We start from the raw sequence: 24150 nt of genomic DNA, 5'->3' as shown, positions 1-24150 counted from the left end.
GTTCTTTTTAAAGCCTGTAGATTAAAAAAAGAATCAGACATTTAATGCATATAAAAAACAGTTGATTGATCCACTAAAATTCGTTAATAGGTAGGGAATTTGATTGAATTATTGTTTCAGATGTTCAATTTCTAGGTATTTCACTGTGGTATTCTAACTAATATATCAATAAGCATTTCCTTCTTCCTGCCCTATGAAGTCTAGAAGTTTCCAAATGATGTGGAAAAACCAATGTGCATTCATCAAAGATGTGTAGGTTCTTTTTTTAGACTCACTATGGGAAGGTTTGGGAGCTGAGTTGGCAAGGGTAAGATATTGTTTGCTCTCCACAGATTATTAGAAGCAAAACGTGCTTCTATTGCAATGAATAGGTTTACTGAGATAAACCTATGTGACAACAAATGAATTCATTACCATCTTTTTGTAAACAGCAGCCATTTGGCCCCTTATCTGAATCTACCTCTCTCCCATTACTACTTTTCACACCAAGTTCTTAAAATAGTGATATATTCACACAATATTCATACATCATCTCTGCCATAATGACTGGGTTTGCATGACATGTTGACCCATTGAGGATTACAAGGCTGTTTTCTGTGGAGTGGCTTGTTGCAAAAAGACATGCTAACAGTTCATAGCTTGTTGTAGGAGTTGTGTGAATGTCCAAGGGGCACTTTGGAGCAGCTGGCAATGGCTCCATGCCCTACAAGATGATCATGAGCCTTTTCGCTATCACCGAGGCTTTCTTGTATCTTTTACCCTTTTGCTTTTGTTTTCTGTTTTAATTTGAGATTGTGAAAAGTATCTTTTCTTTAAGTTGCCATCTTAGGAAAGCTTGGAAAAGTGAGAGGACCCTCAGAGGAACCCTTCCAAAGCACCGTTCAGTTTACTGTAAACAGGGTTACTGACTAGTCACTCCCTTTTCACAAATAAAACCATCCTTTGGTTTCTTTTAGCAGCTCACCTTTGGGCAGCTCCTTAATAAAAAGCTCTTTGACAACAAGCCCCCCCCCCCTGGGACTTTTCCCAAAAGAGGCAGGACATTTTGGATGCATGCAAATATGCACTTGTGCAAATCATTGAAAAGATGGAAGAAACTGTATACATCTAGCGTGCAATCTTTGTGTCCTTTGGGCACTTTGAAGGAGCTGGTACTAGTTGTTGAAGTGGAGATCACTTTTGTGGTCGAGAGAGAGAGAATGATAGAAGAGATGAAAAAACATACTAAACACAGGGTCTTCTGGGGTATTGGAAAGGGAAGGAACAGGAAGGAGGGAAGGAACAATGTGCAAGGAAACGTGCCCACCATCTAGTTTGACTCTTCGTCACTTTCCCAGGGAGAGCTATTAGCCAAGGAGAGCTATATAACTGTTTCCCTTACTTCTTCTTACCTCCCAATAATTGGGGTAGGGGGTGCTACCTTTCCAAATTTTGCTTGGTATTATATTCCAAAATCTGGATTGAAATTCACAGCTAACATGGTTTCCCAAGATCTTCATATGGGAAACCACCTGATTTTCAAGAAACACACTATTTAAAGAGGTTTCTTATAGCTTTTAAAAGTCAATAGCTTGGGGAATTAAACTATTGTATTACGCACATGTAAGCTCAACAAGCAATGGAAATGAGATTATATGTCACTTTCCAAGTTGCAATAAAGTTATGCCTCTGAGAATTGAAAGATGCAGAAAACTTAGTTTATCTTGAAGAATTCATAGGGCACTGCACTTCTAAACTTTAAATAAACACTGTGCAGTTTGTTTTCATTGCAAGTAAGGCTGGTATGGGAATGTAGAACTGAATGAATTCTGAATCCTACCCTGTTCTTTTGTTCCTTGAATTGATTTGCTCCTTTTCAATGTTAAATGAAACTGTACATCTGGTAATGTATATTGGCAGAGAGAGATAAACAACATTCCTGTTCTGCGAAGGAACTAACTTGCTTGGCATGCAGCAGTGTATTTTAATATAAATTCTATTTCTTAGGGTTACTAGAAACCAAATGTGCTTTGATATATCTGATGATAAGCAGAATCGTTTTCTGATGTATGTGTATCAGAGGTGACCTGAAAAGCATCTGAGAGGCATTGTAGCAGTTTGTATTATGCATTTCAGGAGTTCTTTCAAAAGGTTTTTCCTTTAATGTCCAGTTTTGCTTTGCTTTGCTTTGCTTAAGAACTTGGACAAAATAACAAAAGGGCATTTTATAGGTTAAGTCAGCACCAAAGCAAATGTGTTTTAGGCCAGTGAGAAAGACAGTTGCTGCAGCCTATTGTATTTCTTACTCAGCAGCAACACATTTCAACTGACTGAAAAGGTATAAAAATCTGTACACTAACTGTTACCTTTTCATATTTCATGTATCTCCTACAATAATTGCGTGCAGGGAAGAATAGTTTTGTTGCTTTTCTTTTAAAAAGTTGAAGAACAATAAGTTAACCCCCCACATGTTTAAAATGACAAATCCATTCTATTTTTTAACGTAAAACACAGAACTGATGGTATTTTGATGCTGCACTTAAGATAATAATCTTACAGTAATCATAATTTTCCTGTTTGCAGGATTGAGTAAGTTCATTGAAATGCAGGCATTGAAGAGCTATTAAACCTCACAGAAATAGTGGCTATAAAGCATCTATTGGAAAAACAACCAGGAACCTATTTTGTGGGATTTGACATTTTCAAATAGGGATAGGAAAGACCTCTGCGTGAAACCTTGGAGAGGTATGCTTGTCAATGTAAGCAGTCCTGAAAAAGACAGACTTGTGGTCTAACTTGGTATAGAATGTAAGAGGAGCCATGCTGGATCAGAACATGGTTCCATCTAGTCTAGCATTCTGTTCACTAACCAACCAGTTAAAAATCCACAAGCGGGCATGAATTATCCAGTCCTGCTTTAAAGCTGTTCAAATTGGTGGCCACTACTGCATCTTCTTGAAGTTAATTATACTTATTAACTATGTACTGTGTAGAAGCACTTCCTTTTATCTTGCTTGAATCACCCTCTCATCAGCATCATGGGATGATCCCTGAGTCTATTGGTACTTAACTTCTTCCTATTCACTTTCTCCCATTCCTAGTTTTGCACACCTCTGTCATGTCTCCCTAGTTATTATAACTGATGAGATAAAGGTGTGTCTGCTACTCTTGTTTCATCTCTCTAAAGGATTCTGTGTTAAGAGTATGCAGGTTAGGTATTGGGGCCCAAGTGTCCCCTTCATAGAAACAGGTCAGTTGAAAATAAACTATAGGGGAAAAGACCAATATTTGTGTGGAAGAGAGAATTACTCATCTTGGTGTGAGAAGGCAATGAAAGGTTTGGATAGCAAAAAGTGATTGTAGGTGGGATCCAGTATTATTCCTATGTAGAGTAGAGGAACTGAAATGAATAGGTTTTCAGTTAGTTATGACTAATTTAAGTATTATTCCTTTCCATGGGTCCAGTTGATGCACCACAAACATGAGGAACTACCCCTTGTATTTTATACTGTGAGATGTTTGTTAGTTTTATCTTGCTGATTTTATAGTAAATTTTAGTTGCATTTTTATTGCTTAGAGGAATTTATTATGAGGCATGTAATATGTTTAATAAAGTGATAGAGAGCACATGAAATAGATTGAACATGTGAGCAGCAATTTGCAAAAAAGGAAAGAAAGAAGATGGCTTTGCATCACTTATTGTGTAGATCAGGAAGGACAATAAATGAAAAAGCATTGGTCTGATTGTTCATTGACTGGAATGAGAGAGGGCAATCATGCTACAAAGTGTGTGTTGTTTATAAAGGTTCTCTGAGCCAATTCTCTAATGAACCACATTACAAATCTGGCATTCAAAGTAGGGCCAGTACTGAGACCAGATTCAGTCTAAACTGGAATTACATCAGCTTTGCCACATGGCATATTTGACATCTGGATAATTTTGCTTATGTCTGTTCGATTGTATGTATTCCTGTCTATTTGGACATGCTACTTTCCTTTAAAAAGATCAACATGTGACTGATTTTCTAGAAGCAACTTTTCATCCTAGCATATTTGGTATGAATGATAAAAACTCATACAATGCCTTACTTTAAGTTTGTATTTTTCTCATCATAGAGAGATTATTTTATTAATTTTTATTAAAGAAAGATGTTGGTTTTTCATAATGGCTATAGCTGATATTTGGCTGAAAAAGCAATACAGAAATGTTTCTTATTAATTTGCAATTAAGCTCATATACTATGAGTTCTCTGCATTCAGTCTGTGAAGATACCCAGTGCCTGTTTATGGAAATAGTTGCATTAGAAAGTATTTTGTGTTTCCTTTGAGGATGAAAGCAACTCTCACAGAAGCGCTGGTACTTGCAGTAGATACCAGAACAGAAAACTCTCGTGTAGTGCATCAGTGGTGAAGGGTGCATTTAGCATTTGCTGATTTTTCTCTTTAAAATCCATAGCAGTGGCAAATAGGAGAGGGACACTTCTTTTGTTGCGTAAATAACACACACACACTGTACACATGTGATTGTGCATGCATTTTGGCCCTCATGAATCTCTAACCACAGAAATCTGCATGGAAAAGAAACAGTCACAATACGTTTAGGACAGTATCATATTGATGGAGCTTGCACAGAAGCACTTTCTGCTGAATTGTGTTCTTAAGGCCACAATCCTATGCATATTTAGAAGGAAAATAAGTCCTACTACTTCCATAACTGGCTGGGGAATGCTGGCATGGTAGAACTGTTTTCTGTCTCAGCATTCAGAGAATTGTGCCCTAAAAGACTAAATAAGGTTTCAGTGATAGTTACTTTACAAATGTTGATTTCAACAGACTTATATGTGTAGATACTATCCCCTCATTCATTTTCTTCCCTCCATGTAATGTTTGTGTTTTTCCTTTCAAGGAACCCGGGGCAGTTTAATTCTCATCTCAATCTTGTCCATGCAACAACAACCCTGTGCGGTAGGTTAGGCTAAGAATCTAGGACTGGCCCAAAGTCACCCAGGTAGCTCCATGGTTGAGTAAGGACCAGAACCCAGATCTCCTCCATCTTCACTTTTAATCACTACACTGCACTGGCTCTGTATAGCTTGGATGTCGCAAGACTATGACACAGGAGCAGGTAGCCTCAAATCTCATGTTACACTCCTGTCTCTCTCTCACATCTTGTGTTGATCTGTGGGTGGGGGGGGGGGGAGTTAATTATCATCCAAAGAGGACATGCTTTAGCAAAAAAGAAGACAGAAGAGGACACCAATTTGCATAACACTTGCATATGCTAATTTATATAGAAACACTTAATTTAATTTGAAATACAATCTTTCTGACCGAAGTGGGAAAGACAGAGCAGGTGGCTTTTATGCTTGCTCAAATAGCTGTTGCCCAGGTCCTAACTGCGAATGGGCAACTTCAGATGTTTGCATGCCAGCATTATGGTTCTTTGCACAGGCTTTGGATTGGGCAGCCCACTAAATGGAGGATGCTCTAATGATAGCCCTTGAATTATAGAATTTAGGACGCATTAATCCTTGTCTTCTGTTTTACTGTAGAAAGCCATATCACATATTGGGACTGCATACTAGTTTGGGGCTGACACTAGTTTGGCATGTTTGTTTCCTTTGAGTTTAAAATTATGGATATTTCTGGCTGTAACTACCAGACAGTTTTGTAGATACTGTGTTGTCCCACAAACTACCATACCTTGCTCCTGGAAAGCTCTGAATACTTGTTACAGCCTAATTCTGTGAGAAGTAAATCTTAGTTTGTTTGATGGCAGTTAATTCAAATTCCATGTGTATAGACATGGAGCCAAAGGGAAATCAGTATTTTGTCGCCAATTAATATTGCAGCATGTAAGGCATCTGGAGCACTTGATCTAAGTTTTGGATTGTACTCCCAGATTGCATAGAGAAAGAATGCTTGTTCTGGAAATAAATCAATTTCAAAATTGGAAACTTACTTGAAACTGGACTTGTTTTCTAGGCTACTTAGTCAATCCACTTTTCTGTATTTGTGGCATGTTTGCCAAAAAAGTTGGCCACCACTGTCTGCAGAGTGCTTTAATTATTATTATTTCTCTATTTTAAGGCTATGGTCAAACTGGTCCAAAGTTTCAACGTGCAGGCTATGACTCCGTTGCAGCTGCTGTTTCTGGCCTCCTGCATATCACAGGGCCTGAGGTATGTTACTGCGAATGGAACAAAGTGCTACTATTGTATTTTACAACTTGGCCGTTGTTCATGAAGATATGTTTTTTTTAATGAAGAGCTTAGGAGATAGAAAATAGTGAAAATAATGTAATTACATGTTTAAGAATCATCTGGGCATGCTGTCACCAAAAGCCTAAAACAATGCATGAATTTGAAATGCACTGCTACGTATTCTGTCTCCCACACATTCACATGGACTGCAGAACATAAGCACTGTGTGATCACAGATACAGTTAGCAATACTCTATAAGAGCACAGATGGTCTGAAAAAAATCCATGGCAACCTTGAGTAGTATTGCCAGCTGTCCCTGCTAAAGACAAGTTACTTTCTCAATAAACTGGTCAGTATCCAGCAGGGCTGCTGTGCTTCTGTTGTGTTTACAGAAGCCACCACTTGCAAAATGGGCTTTTACATTTCTAAAAATAACTCCAGAAATGCCCATTTCTAGATCTTGATAGGTTGGTGGAGTTTCCTGATGCAAGCCGCAGTTACTCAATTTGTTCTGGTAATAAACATTTTCAGTAATTTTGGATTATTTGTAGAAACATCAAAGCAGTGAGTCCCATGAGGACACAAGGCAAGAAGGGTACTATCCACTGAGAGGGTTCACACAACATGTTAAACTTGTTTAGAATCTTAGCCACGCAGTCAGACAATTCTCCTGTGACTGACAGACAATCAGACACAGTAGGGGTTGCATGAGTCCTTGTCCCTCCACTTTCCCTCATATCCCCTCCTCAGTCTTCCTGTAGTATCCCAGAAGACACTCAGGAGCACCAAGATGTTCCCAGTGCTGGCTGCAGCTTGACTTCACTAACAATAAAAAGATTATGAAAACTGCCATTAAATGATGCCCTTGCAAACCTGTTTGGAGGAAACTGGGAGATTCCTTCCAAAGGATTTGCCCTGGTACCTTGCAGGGGAACAGGGAGGAGTTCTTATGATTGCCCACTTTTTCTGGAAATTTTGAAGAGTCTGATACTGGTCAACTGCAGAGACAGTTGGGGTTCAGCATCCTCTCAAAGACCCAGGTATCCTGCATGGAAGGAGATGTCCCCTGAAACATCCCTTACAAGTTCTTGGCACTACCCTTTGGTTATCCTTACTTGGGAAAATGAGCCAAGGGGCATGTAAGCATCCTGCCAAAACCCAATGATGTGCTGCAAAAGCTTCTTTCCACTGACCACCATGTTTAAAAAAAAATCTGAAAAAAAAATAAAGCAGAAGGCCACTAAGATGCAATCCACTAGTCTCAGTTTCCCCATTTACTCTGAATGGATTATACTTAGGGATGTGGTGAAACTTGAGGGAAAACCCAGAGCCAGGGGCATGCAAGATTTGTAATTTAAAGGGACAAGCCTGCATCTTTGCACTGAGATTTCCCCCAGTTTTGAAGTGCCTTCCCACAGTTAGCAGAGGAAGAAAATTAGCAGTTGGAGTACACCTGGGGAGGTGGAGCTCCCCCAAAGAAACTGGGAAATCACACTGCAAAAAAAAGGGGAAACAGCCACTGTGGGTTTGCAGGGAGCTATCCTGTTATACTTCGACACCTTGGCTCCTTGCAAGGCAGTAGTGGAGATTTCTGGCAGCCTGAGGATGGGTAGGTACTGGGCTAGTTGTGGTGTGTGCCTGCTGGATTTGGACAGCAGCACCCATCCTTTCACTATATACCTGTGTACCCAGGTTGTGCTAATGGGACCAGTCCTAGTAGCACTAAAAACTTGCCTTCCTTAATGCAAGTGACTGCCCTGCTTTAAAACAGACTGATAAGCTTCATACCAAATGCACCTGGTTGCTTAAAAAAGCTTGGAAAAAAGTGGCCAATCAGGGGCACCCACAAATTAGCACTAGATGTCCCCAACCGGGATTGCAAAAGTCACCTTTATCAGTGGCTTGGGTGATCTTAAAACAAGCAAGCAAGCAAGCAAGCAAGCAAGCAAGCAAGCAGGCAGGCAAATGTGAACCTGCAGCCTGCACTGAATGACTTGCCATAGCCTCAGAAAGTGGGGGAAGCTGTCCTTTGGTACTTTGGGGTGTTTGCTCACTGGCCCCTGGGCTAAAGTGACAAATTTTTCTGCTGCTCTTCCCAAGAGCCTTTTGTGGGGGGTGGGGGGGCTGATCATGGCTTACGGCCCTCCCCTTCCCCCTTTCTTTTCCTACAAATACATCTGGGACAGTGTGGCCTCAGAGGCATTCTGGAACAAGGAAGAAGCAAGTGGGCTGGTTGGAATTCTGTCCTTTTTCCAGCATGTTCAGTAACTCCTCAAGATAGCATGCAAAAGAAGAACTGTACAATGTGGGTGAAGCAATACGCCTTTTCTGGAGGGGAGGGGAGCACCTTGTTAGGCACTGGAGAAGCAGTGCGTGAGCTGCAAGTCAGGTTTAATTTTCTCCTCACCTACGAATTCACATAATGACCTTGGGCAAATTACAGTCTTTCAGTCTCAGATTTCTATTGGCAATATAGAGATAACTGCATTTAACTATCCTATAGGACTGTTTGAAGGATTACTGAAATAACATCTAAGAAGCTCTTTGAACCCATTGGAGCAATATACAAATGTGAAATATTATTACACATCACCAGTTCTGTACTGAAGATCTCAGCAGGCCATGTTTATGTGTTATGATCCAACATTCTGATTTGGCTGCTGTTAAGAAAAACTTTAAAATTAACCAACAAAAACCCTTTAAAATGTTATGTCATGTGTATTAGCTGAAACTGATAATGACTTAAATGGATTTATGGAATTTTAATAATAGAAAGCCCTAATATTCTTTGTGCAGGGAAACCTATAAAACCTCTTTTAATATTATATGATATTGAAGGCATTAGGAAGAAAAAGTACAAATGGAAGAAAATAATAAAAATTAGACCTGAAAACAATTATAAATAAGGCAAAGCTATGTTTCTTCTAATTGCTGATATAATATGCATTCAAATTATAGTCTTTCCAGGGCAGATAATTTTTTTAAATAGTTAAGCATTTCAAGTCATTTGTAGCTTTTCAGCTTGAATTGATCCCTATTAAGCCAGATCAGGGTAAAATACGGATGATGCTGCATCTGGAATTATCATTTGGTTATCAGGCTTTCCTGTGTAGCTTTGATCTCTAGCCAACACTTTTTCAAAACATTAAAGCCATAGCAGTAGGGTCAAAATGCCTGAGTAAGAAATATGGTGCCACATTCAGAGAATAAATCCAGAAAAGAAAATTACTAACAGTTTCCAAGCCTGCTCCCCGCCTCCCCAGTTCTTTTTATTTGTTGTAGTGTTGTCACTGTTGTATTTAATTGCATGAGCACATTCACCTATAACAGTTTACTTAATGGAACTCGTTTGAAATGTTCACAAACCTTCAGCATTTGAAGTGTTATTGATCTTACTTAATTATGGAGATAGCCACATACTCAATACAGATGCCTTTGTTTGGCACCAGGCCATTTTGGAATAACTTACAGGAATACAACCTGAATGGTCTTGCATGCTGGAAGCAATTTTGAACACCCCAGTCCAAACTATCATGACTTCCTATGTTGATTTGGTTTCTGCTGCCATATGTGCTGCTGGTTAGCAAAGTGCAGGGCTGAAACTAATAAATTGGTTTCTAAATCTGACTTTCTGGATGATGAATTGTGTGTCAGCTGACAATGCTAAATACAGACCAACTTTGCTGCAAAGTATTTGTCTTAGTCTCATGGTACTTATTCCTAGTAAAGCCGTAAGTATGTATAAGAAGTACAATCCTAGTTTGCTCAGAAGGAAGCCACAGTGAATTCAGAGGGGCTTTCTTCCAGGTAAGTATACACAGCAGGGGTTCTCAGCCTTTGGTCAGTGAGCATATTGGGAATCCTTGGGCAGTGCTGTGGGTGCTCTCAAAAATGAGGGTATTTTGCCTGTTCATAAAATGGCTGCCATGATCCCTTCTGGTCACAGAACATTCATTTCCCAGAAGTCAAACGGGTGAGCTGCAAACCACAAAACTATACTTTTGAACTAAATAAAGATGTTGCCAAGGAAGGGTGCTTTGCTTTGCATCAAGTCAAATAATTTAAAATTCTGTATAAAAGCATAAGGGGGAAAAAAAAACAAAGGCAAGGAGCCTGGCAGGTGTCAAGAGAGGTGACTGTAGACACATTGAAAACTTCAGTTAAATATGATTGAGGTGACCCTTGAATTAATTTCGTGTTATCCTTGTCCTCTGCTTCCCTCTGTTATCCCTTTTTTGTGAAAGTTGGGATTTGTAAACTCTGTTTCATAAATTTGAAAAAAGAAGTGGTGGGGTGCAGTACTGAGATGTCAGTCCATCTTTCCTTACCCTTTCTGTTCTATTTTCTAGGGAGGTGAGCCTGTTAGGCCAGGAGTAGCTATGACTGATCTCGCCACTGGACTATATGCATATGGAGCAATTATGGCTGCACTGCTTCAGCGATATAAAACAGGAAAGGGGATGCACATGGACTGCAATTTGATATCGTCTCAAGTAAGCTCTTAGCTAATATCTCTTATTTGTATGAATAATGATTAATAAAGGAAAATGAAAACCCAAGCCTCTCCTGTAAATTACATGGTAGGATTTTTATAATCTGAAGTATTCATTGTATTAAACATTTCAAACTGTTAAAACGTTATTAGCAGCATGATAAATGTGGACGTTTGGGCTTGATAGTTACCAGTCTGATCTTCAAAACAGCAGTTTAACAGTAGCCCTATTAACGTGTTCCAGGGAGGCTTCTAAATATGCTCAGGTAAATGTACAGTGGTACCTTGGCTCACAAACTTAATCCATTCCAGGACTCTGGTCATGACCCAAATTGGTCATGAGCCAAATTAAATTTCCCCATAAGGTTCAATGTAAATAAGGTTAATCCATTCTGTAACTATTTTTTTAATCAGACAAATTTGAAGCAAAGTGGCAAAGAACAACAGATATTGCAGCCATCTCCCCGCACCCCCAGCATGACCGCAATTGCGCCTGTCATCCCTGCATGTGCCAATCATCCCGACACACTGGGGGGGAGAAAACTGGTGTGATTGTGGACATGCTCGGTGGGAGACGGGCGCGAATGTGGGCACTCTGGGGGTGGAGAGACGGGCGCAAATGAGGGTGCACTTGTGGGGGAGATGGGCAAAATCATGGTTGTGCTCGTGCAGGAAAGACGGGGGCAATCACAGGTGTGCTCCTGCAGGAAAGACAGGCGCGATCTTGGACATCTCCCCCCTGCGTGCAGCATGATCGTGGCCATCTCGGGAGGTGGGGTGGGGAGATGGCCGCGATCGCGGTTGCCACCCGATGCGGAGTTCGCAACCTGAGTCAATTTTTTTATGAAATTTTTGTTCGCGGCTCAATTTGGTTGTGTACTGAGGCGTTCGTGAGCTGAGGTATCACTGTACTTAGGATTCCCCTTCAGGCCTTTGTTGAATGCATAACAACAGAGGGTGAGCTGGTACATGTATGGATGTTGTAGAGAGCACCCTGCCCCCCAGCTCCATACATATGTCTTACTATTCTATATACATGCTGTATCCTTGAATGGATCTAGTGTAATACTTCTTAGAAGCAAGCCCATTTAGTTAAATGGGTAGAATTCCCAGCTAAGCACTGATAAGTTTACCTTCTAAATTGTAACTCGATATGTAGCCCCATTTTCTCTACCAGCAGACAATGTATGTGTGAGCACTGAAACTGTTATTTTATCAACTGAATTAATGGTGATCTTAATACAGTTCTTTGCAAATAAGAAGAAAGCATTGCCATATTTTTATTCAATTACTTTATGAAAAAATCCTGGTGACATATATACCCCATAGAAATGTTTCGGGATCTAGCACTTAATTGTGGTTTAGATTTATTAATTTCCGTGACATCTGTTTCATCACCTTAGCAAAGGCTGTGACAATATAAAAAGTGTGGGACTACCTTGGAGCAAGGTATAGGAGGGCACCATCTTGAGATAACCTTTATTTTTGACAGAAATACTAATGGGTGTTGAAGAGAAAGGTCCTGTTACTGGAAACAGTGGCTTCTGAGGAGTTGTTTTCATCAAGAGCACAGCAGGAGATGAAAGAGTTAAACTCTCCCACCCCCACCTGCTATTCAGTGGACCTGCTTTGGTTCCCCTCTGCACGTTTATACTTTTTTTTCCTAAAAGCCTTTTTGTACTTCTACAAACCTTGTGGTTTTCCTTGTGTCTGCTGATACCTCCTCCTCATGCACAGATGAAATGTTTTGGCTACATGGCACTTAGTCAGTTTAGGTGCTGTTAGTGTATGTGAACTGCAAACTTGATGTGCATATTTAGGGACTCCAACCTTTTTGGATTGCTGGGTACATTTGGAATTTGGGGAGTATTATGGATGGTTCTCACAGACGGCTGCTGTGGATAGGTATGATCAGTCATAGAACACCCATTTTTTAGAAGACAGACTTGTGAGGCTTAAAGTAAACTGACTTGCCTCAAATGCACAAAACCATTCTTTTGAGCCCACAGTTCTCTCCAGCAGGCAGTTCACAGAGGACAAACTGGTGAGGCCCAGATAAGTACCTTGGCCAGTAATCTGAGCACCAGCAGGTGCAGGCCGTGCCCCACTTGCCAAGTCACATATGTGTTCCTACAAATCTCAGCAAAATGAGGGATGCTTTGAGAAGTCCCCACACCCACATATGGGTAAAACACTTACCCATATCACACACCAGGAGCAAAAACAAATCTTGATGAGTAGAGAGCCAAACCTTGGGAGATGTCTGTGGGCACCATGGTACCCAGGGCCCCTGTGAATATAGAGGAAAGAAGTGTTTATCAAACTTTAATCGATAAAATTAAAGCTCTCGACTTCTGGGTGCTGAAGCATTTGATAATAAACCTAATGTCAGTTCTTTAAAATGCGTTTAAAATCAGTTTCATCATACGTTCTTAATTCTGTAGATTGAGTAAATTAGATAACATCTGGCTGAGTGCTAGTTGATCATTAACTAGTGGCAGGGCCTTACCCACAAGAAAATGAAATCAAGATCTTTCTTGAAGAAAGTTGATCCTCAGTTAATGGATGTTGGAATCCAGAGGGCTCCAGCATTCCATAGTCCATTGCCTATGAACTTTTAACCCATGAAATAAAGTTCCTTTGAAACCTTTTCCCCACTCACATGATTTATGATTTTCAACTCCAAACCTTTTAGCATCAGCATCTAAATAGTATTCTTAGATGATAGTAAATAAGAAGGAAGTGGTTTCAGGACTTGTTTCCAATTATGAAATTGATCTGCCTTCTGCTGTGGCCTGAAAATATCTCTTGGAAGTTTTAAATATCATTCCTGCATTTAATTGTAACCAGTTGAGGAACAAACAAACAAATAAACAACAAAGAGACTTAAGCCATTCCAAATTCTGCAGTCTGCCTCAGCCTGACATTAAGCAAAAAACCTAACACTTTCATAAAATTCAGCTATTTTTATCACTAACTTTTTCAGTTTCTACTAACCAAAGACGTGTGCTTTGATTCACAAAGCTATGCTATTAGCTCTCAGGTGCCCTTTCTTTCTCACCTCACTCCATGATGCAGGGCAAGTTGCTTTTGAAACCAAGGGGAGTTTGCTGCTGCAAAAGCAAGGGGGGGGGTCATTTTCTGTAGGTACACGTCTCTTTTTTGCCTCTCTAAAGGAATCCTTTGGGCCTATGGTCAGCATTTTTTCAATAAGATGCTGGTAAGCATGTCCTCTGCTTCTAATTATTGAATTTCAAGTGTATATCATTCACATGTACTATATATTCTTTCAGTTTTATTTAAGAACTCTCAGAATGTGTGTTTACAGTACCTTTTATATGCAAATATGGGAGCTACCCTTGGTTACAGATATTTTAACAAATTAGCTGTCCATCCTGCAAATGACTAACCACTTGTGAATAATGTGTGCAAAAAAGAAGAAGTCCAAATAAGTGTGTTGCAGAATCCCAAATAATGACATTTTCTATGTAACTCCTATTAAAGTATTAGACATGTAGTTAACTTTAGCTGGTTTCAATTGCATTCCATTGAAATAAGTGGGACTTAAATGCACCAACTGATATCTAGAAAGTTATACTCAAGTGCCACCTATGGTTGGACCCAACACTTCTAAAATGAAAAATGACAGCAAAAATACATTAGCTTAGAAATTTACCATAAAATTATAAAAGTTACCATAATTATAATTTATTTCCCCCTTGATATGCTTGGTTCTTTCCATTTTGCGGGGCAAGGAAGGGAAGGGTAGTTGTCTTCTAGTTTTTCCCTTTTAAACTGCAGTTTTCTTATTGAATTCTCTGGTTCATAAATAAAACTTCAATAGTGATATAACACATACACATGCATTCTGATTTGTGTACCTATGTACATATACTACTCTTTGTATTTGAACTTTTCTCTTTAAAGAACCCCTTGAGTAGGCATTTCTTTCTTCTACCCTGTGATGTTCCAGACCCACTGACTGTCTCCTGCCATCTCGAAGTTTCTTTTCCCTATTTGGTGTGCAGCATTAGTATTACCTCTCATCTTAGCTAAACACATTTGGGATGACCAATACAAAGGAGGAAAGAGTTCAGTTTCCTTTTAAAGTTGTAGTGCATTGTTGTTGTTGTTTTGCTTCTGGCAAAGTGCAGCTTGTTATGCAAGTGGAAAAGCAGGAGACTTGCTGAAATCCTCTTCTAAGCAGCTCTTAAATGAACTGGGGCTTTTCCTCAGCAATTAACTTTTCTAGATAGCATCTAAACAAAGACAGACCATGAGCAACAGAAGAAGAGATAAATGTAACTGAAGACAAATGGAGTTATTACCTTGCAACCGTTCCTTTTTTTCAAAGTTATGATAAGTAAAGTGCTCTGCTATCTTAGCTTATTCCTATTATTATTCCAGTTCTGCAAAAAAAGAAAAAAATATGGAGAAGGGGAAAAGAATGGCTTTCTCCAATTCATCCAATAAGGGCCAATTTCAAATAGTCCTATGCAAATACATTTGGTTCATTGAAAATTAGTGGCGTCTAACAATTATAATATAAATTTTTATTTGTTTTTGAGAGACTTCATGGTTGGCTTTTCAGCATGTTGGCATGATCCCACGTTTTAAATCTGTTTAATCGGCTAGGGGTTTGGTCCCATTGAGAATGAGGTAACAATAGAGTTGCTTTAAGTTCTGTGGGACTATCAACTGAAAGAGGTCTAGGAAATATCAAGATAATTCTTTTACTCAGTGGTATCTTTTCAGCCACAGAATTAAAATGAATCTGAAAATCATTTTTGACTTCTGTTGATGATAATTTGGAAAGACAGAGGTAAATTGGGAAAAGCATTTGACATGTATCTTGACTTTGCATGCATAGAAGGTTAATATTATTTTAGTGACTTCCAAATCAAACAGAATTTCAAACATCACTTTCTTTGAGCTACGCTGTCTTTTGACATGGAATGTTTGAACATGCATTTGTATGGAATATGACACAAAGTGTTCAAAGGAATGTGAAATAGCTGGGTGAACAGTGGGTGTTCAGTAGCACTGCAAAGATTTAAAGCTGGATCTTTCACTTTAAAAACATATTATATTTCAAACACTCTGCTCACCTTCAGAGATTTGTTTTGTATGTAACCATACAGCTCAGTAGGACAAAAGTACTTAATAATAGGCAACTTTCAATTGTCTTTTTTAGTGCTAAAGTCACTTTAGTGTTCATTTAACTAAGGCAGTGAAGGACTGCCTCCATGCATTGTACTTGATCTCTCTCCATCTGCCTGTGCTGTATAAAGCAAGAGTTCATAGCACTGTAGACTGTGGTGTAGACAGTTGAAAGCAAATGTGTCTTTTGAAGTGTTTTTGAAGTATTTCCTTTTAAAGAGAATTCTGTTAAAGCAAAGCCTCATTCTGTTGTGAGATGTGTTGCTTTCTCTGCTGATAGAACGCATTTCTAGATTAATAGAAGTAAGCAAATTGTTGTGCTGATGAAGAAGTGTTGTAGAAATATCGGTCACCTCTTTAAATTTGAAACAATGCTGCAATATAATAATGTACAATGTTAATTTGTATTGCTTCTTTTTTTTTGTGGAAATTTTGTCCTGACCTCTACTGTTATTTACACTGTAAAACACAAATGTTTCCATGGGAGCCAGCAGCATGTAACCAACTTGCTTGTGTGGCTGAATCCTAATAGTATTGCTGTTGTGCGGATCAGTGCTTGGCAATGTGAGACCCTCCAGATAATGTTGGAGTGCTGCTACCATCAGCCCTAGCCAGCCCTGGCATAGATCCTTGGCCATGTGGAACCATGTTGGAATCCAGTCCATAATCAGCCTGTGCAAGCTGAAGTAAATGCTTGAACTGCCACTTAAGGTAAACAGTTTGAATGCAGCATCTCATTAGTTGGGTGAGTGCCCTGCTGCTCTTGGATCTAACCTGAGGCTACAGTTGCAGGCCTTCTCATGCAGGTGATGTAACATCTAGAAACCTGAACAGTGTTAGGTGAGAGCCACCTTGATAAGATGCACATTAGTCTTTCCCAAACTGGTACTCAGATATGTGATGGAAGTTGTTGTCCAACACATCTGGACAGCACCAGGTTGGGGAAGACTGATGTAAGCAAACCTTCCTTCACCCATAGCCTGCATGCAGGTTTATGAGCAAGTTAACTGTTGTAGCTGTCATTCCCCTACTTACGTCTGTTGCAACTGTGTGGCAGCTTGTGCGGGAAGGGGCAGTTCATTTGCCTGATGGATTGGCAGTTTGCAGATCCCTTTTCTAGAAAATCCCTCACTAATTTGTCAAGGCAAGAAAAGAGATAGGCAAGAATATGATGCTTTTGTTCTGCTGCTGCTGGGGTTCTTGCTATTTTGCAGCACCCTGAAGCAATTGAAGATTCTTGTTAATGCACTGATATATATTGAAATTTGCGTGTTCCTATGTCTTGAACATGCACATATTTTTGCACTGTTAATTATGGTTGACTGGCTGGGAGGAAGTGAATGCGTGGGGTTAATCTAAGTTTAGGAAGGGCATGTGAAGATGTAGATCTCTGTCTCTCTGTCTGTCTTTTTAAATAAAGGATTAATAAAAATAAAAATCCCTACCATCTCAATGCTTATTACAAATCCCATTTGGAGGTTGCACAGTGTATTTTGATGGAGTCAATGAGTTTACATTAATGATACTTTGTGAGATTTTTTAAAAAGCTTTTTGAAACACTATTCCTGCTTTGCTGTCTGATCTTCCCCTCTGGCGATTAATATCTTGTTTCCCTGGCTGTTCTTTGATTCCAGCCAAGTGCAGTTTTAGCATTGCGCTGTGGAATTTAATGTTGCCTTGGTATTATTAGGCATATAGACCTGAACATATGATGTGGTTGCCCTTTGTGATTTGAATGCAGAAGAATTCAGGTGTGTGTATTCTCTTCAGTCAGTTAAGAAAGAGTGTTAGGTAAATGTAGACAGCCATGGCAATATACATTTACAGCAGGTAGATCAGTCTGTACAAATGAAAGAATGGTGAGATTGTATCTCTTGGAACATCTGCTTTAATGTCTAAAGACAACCCTTGCGGGTTTGTTTCTTAAAATGGGGGGAAATATGCCTTGTAGGTATCAAAGACATGCAACCTGCTGACTAAATAGTATTTGGTAGTGAGATGTATGGTTTTGCTTCTCGTCCTGAAAGACTGCAAAGCATTTGGAAGCATTGATGAGTTTTAGCATTGTCTTCTGCTATTTTCGCAGCGGCAAGAGACAGTTGTTGCAGCCTTGTATTTTGTAATCTATTCACAAGTAAAACATTTGTTTGGAGAATAACAAATAGTACTTTCACAAATAAAGATACGAATAATAGGCTCAGGCTTATTATCACATGGGGAAATGATCACATTTGACCACAGTGAATCTCTTCTACATCTGTGTCTTCAAGGGCAACCTACCCCAACTGGTGCTCTTCAGATGTTTTGACCACTGAAATAATCTTCCCTGACCATTGGCCATAATGGCTGGAACTGATAAGAATTGAAATCCAAAGCCAGGATTTCAAAATGCGCAGGGGGTGTATCGGGCTGGGTAAGACTCCCTGGGGAATTCCTACATATCTGCTGAAGAAACACAGTGCATTGCTAGAGATTCTGTTGTACTACAGAGGTAATTTTGGTAATAATGGACAAGCAGTGCTTATCTCTTGCCATCAGTCTTACTGTTACAGAAGCTCTGATAACCTACCACAGACAGGAACTGGTTTCTAAACAACTGATTTAGAGTAATATGAATATGTTTCATTATGCCTACATAAAGGTAACCGTTTGGTTCATGCTTAGGCAAACTAAGTTTTAGTTACTGTGAGCATGACTTAGCCTTGCACACTCAGATCGCTTTCCTTATTCAAGAAAACCATAATTTGTTTTTTGAAGCAAACTAGGCAAGCCATAGTTCAGTTCCATGCTGGTAATGGAAACCACAGCTTGATAGAACTTCAGCTAAACATGGCTTGGTGTTAGACAAAGTCTATGTTGCCACCTATAAAAAAAATAGAACATGGGTTCTGTAAGATTCTGGACTTCTGCTGGAGTCAGTTGTGCATATCACAGAACTAGCTGGAAATGAACTACCTGATCCATAAGAGTTTGACAACAGGTAATGAAGGGTAGTATTTTGTAATTTAAAATCAATTGCTCTATAAAGTTATTTCATGTGTTTTAAAGGTATTGCCATTTTTAACTATTTTTTTTAAAGTTCCCATGATTTTTAGCTGCCTTAAGTGCTATTTTCTTAGTGGAAAGGCCAGGGTAAAAGAAAAGAAAAAAGTATGGCCATTTCTTTTGCAGGGGCAATTAGATCAGAAATACTGGGGATGACTTTTTCCAGGTTTTTTATGCTTCTGTGTAGACATTCTTTTCAAATCCAAATTTCAACCATGTTTGTAGAAAATGTCCCCTCACAACTTGTCTTTTCACATTTGATAATTAAATTTTAAATTCTAAATGAGTTTTTGGCTCTTCATTTCTCCAATTTCTCTAATGAGCATACAAATCAAAATATGAAAGTTTGGATTCAAGACATCAATTTTATACAAATATGTCTTAAACACCAAACATGTCAGTTGTTCTTTCTTTTGGATACTGATGGTTATCTGTACTACAGTTTTCTGTACTTGTGTCTTTGGCCTAATAAAATGTTTCTTCTTTTCTAGTGATGATGTAGCATTTTTAAGGATTGATGCTTAATTGGATTAGATCATATTTCCAACATTTTGCCAAAATCAACCCATACATATATCATAAATAAAAATTCTGTCAGTACTGCCATGTGGGCAGAGAAATGCATGGAGTGCTAAAGCTACCAAGCCTTGTAGGAATGGGACTGGCATTACAATGGATCCTGGGACAGACCCAGACCTAGTGCCACATTATGAGCTGAAGGCTTAGTAAGATGCCTTTAATGCCGTCACCAAACTCTTCCTCATCATCTGGCGGGCCCTATTCCACCACCATACCATAGAGAAAGAGCACGAGTGAGAACAAGGAAATGGGCAGAGGTGGTAGATCCAATGCTTTCATTCTCTCTAGCATGGTCAAGAGAAGTGGGCTCCAGACCAGCTAGATGAATTGAAAATGTAGGGAGTAGGAAGGCAGGGAGACTAGAGAGAAAATGAACAGATACCCCAGCTAGAAAGCCTGGCAGAGTTGCTCAGGTTTGCCACTTGACTCAGAAGCATTTGAGGTCAGGCTGGATTAAGAATAGTGAATTTCCTCTGCACTGTGGCTCAAGTGCCTTGTCATGGGTGACTGAGTTCTAGCTAATTAAGACAGATGCAAATAGAACTTCTAATTGTGGTCCTGAAAAAAGCACAGTGACAATCTTTTATGAAAGGTTTTGGAAGTGCTTCTGTTCTTTCAAACTTATGCAATGAGGTGCCTAGCTTTGCATTATAAGTTACAGCTTAGAAGTGTTTTACCTTCTGTCTCTCAACGGAGTAGTTCAGGTATTGATTCAGTGCTCTTTGTTTTGTAGCACAGCGGCAATCATGCATTCAGAAAGCTAAATGATATAGCAGACTAAATATAAACTTGATATCTGTGCTTTTCCCTGTCTTTGCAGGTTGCCTGTCTTACCTATATAGCCAGCAATTTCCTAAATTGCAAAACAGAATCCAAACGATGGGGCACTGCACATGCAAGTATTGTCCCTTACCAGGTAAGCTAAGCAAAAGGGCAGATATATGCATTTTTCTCATTCTGTGATTTTGGTAGCTTTGAATTTGAAAAATGTCTTTCCGTGAACCACAGCTTTTTGAAATCCTGCTTTGTCTGATTAGAACAAAGTTTTGTTTACTGTCTGTGCATTGTATTTTGTGTATGTATTTGTCATCAGCAGGTTAGTAATGCGAAATTGGATTTAAATTGATCAAAGTTGTTAGTTATGGAGACAGAACATTGTTGAATTATGGTCTTGATGGTTTTATGGCTGAGTGGAACAACCTATGCCTTATTTTAGCGAACATCCTATTGCATAGTAGTTACAAAAATAAATTTAGCTTTTATGCACAGAATACACAAAGAACAAAGGTTTATACTGCTTTTTGAATCCTCTTGGGTATAGACTGTGTATATTAAAATGTTTCTCTGAAGCTATGAGGAATGGCAATGCAATGAAAATCAAGATTTTAAAGGAGCCAAGACCTACATGAAAATTCAAATTACAAGTCTGTGGCCTTGTATATTTATACACAATATATTTGTACATTCATATTTATAGAAATATTTGTACAAAATAATAGTTGCAGCTCCATGCCTAAAGCAATCCTGCTAGTTAATGTAGTGTTTATTTCCGATAAAGCTATACCAATAATTACTCCCTCCTTCATGTAATTAGGTAGTCATTAACATTTCTCACTTACCTCTCCCTTTTCTGTGGAGAAAAATCAGAATTGTCTTATGTGTACATATAAAGATAGCTCTGTATCAAGAGATATTGTTTAAAAGACTGCTACTTGCATCACAAGTCAGTTTGCTAGTTTTTATTTTTAAATATAAAAAAGCAGGGCTTTGGAGTTTGGAAGAATTATACCCCTATTCCTCTCAGGCCAAAATAATGGAGAAACTGCAATATTTCAGTTAAATCCCTTCTCTCCTCAAAACCTAACTCAGCTTTGTAGTTTGTTCAGATATTGTTTTCCTTGAAAGCACCAATGAACACATAGGCCACAGCTATATTATTGTGATCTAAGTTTTCCTTCTCAGCAGTAACAGTCTCAGCAGTGCTTCTTTGCCAGATGTCTTTATTTTATACATAAATCTCTGAGCATATACACAGCAAACTGTTGAACCCTCTCTGGCCTTCTTTACCAAAAGCTTTGTTTATGAATCCTGCACCTGTCCCATGGGAAGGAGTGCTGTGGAACCAGGCACACCTTAGCTCTTCTCTTTTTGATCCCAATTGGGCCACCCTACAATTGTGGCAACTGATTGTTGGGTCCACCTCCTCAGGAGGCTGGAGTTCCCCATCTGATAAGACTCCCCATCCCTAAATCTCCCTTTTCAGGATGTTGTTACTCTTCCTTGCTCCTATGGGCATGTTGATAGGCCCTTATGGCTGCCTTGAACTCTCTCCCATAGCAGGCACAGACGGGTACCCAGGGCCTTGGACTGCAGCTGGAACTGGGTCTGTTTCAACAATCATCTCATTTTCAGAGTCTGAGCTGTCAGTCCTGCTGGGATTGGCCAACTCCTCTGCACACATCTCACTCTCAGAATCTGAGCTGTCAGTCCAGCCAAAATTGTCAGGCTCTCATGAGTGCCCCCGAAATTTGCCAGAATGCACATTCAAGAGACATTTTAGTTCTGGACCTTACATATTAGTGGAAAGCACCAAGGTGAAGTAGACTGAGTTTATCAGCTCCAGTGCGAGACAAGAAGCGCAGATTGGATGCACACCGAAATCTTACCAGAGAAGAGTCCTAATGAAGGCAAGGAATTCACACAGACTTCACAAGCTTATGAAGAACTCAGGACTGCTGAAAATATTCTGGCCATTTCCAAAACCCAATTCCATTTTGTGTGGAATAAGAACCTTTAACATAGCCAGTATCAGGACAAGGATTAGGCAAAGCAGTATCAGGCTTAGGCAAAGCAAGGCAGCTGCTTCAGGCAGGAGATTTGGGATGCCATGAACAGGCAGCAAATTGATAACCATTTAATTTGCTATTGCCAGGGATGAAGAGAGGTGCTTGTTTTTGGTCTTACATGGGAAAATTATGTGGCTGGCTTTGGGTGCCCTTCGTTTTGACTTCGTTGGATAAGGCACCATTTAAAGTTTGAACGGTCTTCCTCAGGGGATTCTGACTCTATTTCTTTAGAAGAGTCTTCTGAGTTAACAGTTGAGGGTGAGGATTCAGTTACATAAAGGCATCACAAAGCTCCCACAAGGTGGACAGGAAGACCTTAGGCCTGTCATCTGCATCTGGAAAATATTGCATTGCCATTTTCACACTTCAGAGGCTCTAGCCATGAAAAGTCTAGCATGTCACAGCGCTCTCCATATTGATCAAACCTGAGACCAGGCTGCTTCAAGAGAAAAGGCTTCAATCTGTGGAGACTGGACTAACAAACCTAAAGGAAGCAAATTCCCTGTTTAAAGCTCTCTATTGATCTGTATTGTGTAGAGAAGCTTCCCCAGCTCCAAGCCCCAGCTCCACTTATTCCCCAAAGTGCTGCCTCCCTGCTATGAGACAGCAATGTTGCCTAAAGCTTTAGTGCACATATATTATATTCAGCCTTTTGGTACTGTCCATGGAGTTTTCATGGGAAAGATACTGAAGTGGGTTGCCATTTACAGCTTGTACAACAGGTAGCAACTAAAAGCATCTCAAAGAAAAAGAAATGCAAGAAAGCAAAATGGCTGTCTGAGGAAGCTTTACAAATAGCTGAGGAAAGAAGGGAAGTGAAAGGCAAGGGAGAAAGGGAAAGATACACCCAGTTGAATGCAGAATTCCGGAGAATAGCTAGACGAGATAAGAATGCCTTCTTAAAGGACTTCTTTAATGAAGTTGTTGTTGTTAGTCACGAAGTTGTGTCCGACCCATCGTGACCCCATGGACAACATTCCTCCAGGCCTTCCTGCCCTGCACCATCCCCCGGAGTCCACTCAAGCTCACACCAACTGCTTCAGTGTCTCCATCTAGCCACCTCATCCTCTGCCATTCCCTTCTTCTTTTGCCATCTGTTGTTCCCAACATTAGACTCTTCTCCAGGGAGTCCTTCCTTCTCATTAGGTGGCCAAAGTATTTGAGTTTCATCTTCAGGATCTGGCCTTCTAAAGAGCAGTCAGGGTTGATCTCCTCTAGGACTGACCGGTTTGATCACCTTGCTGTCCAAGGGACTCACAGGAGTCTCTGCCAGCACCACAATTCAAGGGCCTCAATTCTTTGGCACTCAGCCTTCCTTATGGTCCAACTTTCACAGCCATACATTGCAACTGGGAAAACCATAGCCTTGACTATACACACTTTTGTTGGCAGGGTGATGTCTCTGCTTTTTAGTATGCTATCAAGATGTTGGCAATTTGATCTCTAGTTCTCTCCCTCTTCGAAATCCTGCCTGTACTTCTGGTAGTTCTCGGTCCACATACTGCTGGAACCTAGCTTGTAGGGTTTTGAGCATCACTTTGCTAGCATGTGAAATGAATGCAATGGTGTGGTAGTTTGAACATTCTTTGGCAGTGCCCCTCTTTGGGATGGGAATGTGAACTGACCTTTTCCAATCCTGTGGCCACTGTTGAGGTTTCCAAATTTGCTGGCATATTGAGTGTAGCACTTTTACTGCATTATTATTATTATTATTATTATTATTATTATTATTATTATTACTACTACTACTACTACTACTACTACTACTACTATTATTATTATAACATTTCTATGCTGCCCCTTGCCGAAGCCTCGGGGCGGCTTACAACACAATAAAATACATTG

The 24150-nt window shown here is 39.7% G+C and overlaps 1 protein-coding gene across 4 annotated transcripts in view; it reads left to right on the top strand.

Annotated features, from left to right (window-relative positions):
• The window catches only part of SUGCT (succinyl-CoA:glutarate-CoA transferase), a 337148-nt gene that overhangs the window by 19137 nt on the left and 293861 nt on the right, over positions 1 to 24150 (top strand). For all 4 annotated transcript variants that reach the window (XM_044454191.1, XM_044454201.1, XM_044454172.1 and 1 more), the window contains 3 exons: positions 6070 to 6161; positions 10533 to 10676; positions 20280 to 20375. In XM_044454191.1, the coding sequence (XP_044310126.1) occupies positions 6070 to 6161; positions 10533 to 10676; positions 20280 to 20375 (332 nt within the window). The remainder of the gene's footprint in view (positions 1 to 6069; positions 6162 to 10532; positions 10677 to 20279; positions 20376 to 24150) is intronic.

The sequence above is a fragment of the Varanus komodoensis genome, unplaced genomic scaffold (assembly GCF_004798865.1).
Source record: "Varanus komodoensis strain SLA01 unplaced genomic scaffold, ASM479886v1 scaffold10, whole genome shotgun sequence".
Taxonomy (NCBI): Eukaryota; Metazoa; Chordata; class Lepidosauria; order Squamata; family Varanidae; genus Varanus; species Varanus komodoensis.
This window is presented reverse-complemented; position numbering and strand designations above follow the sequence as displayed.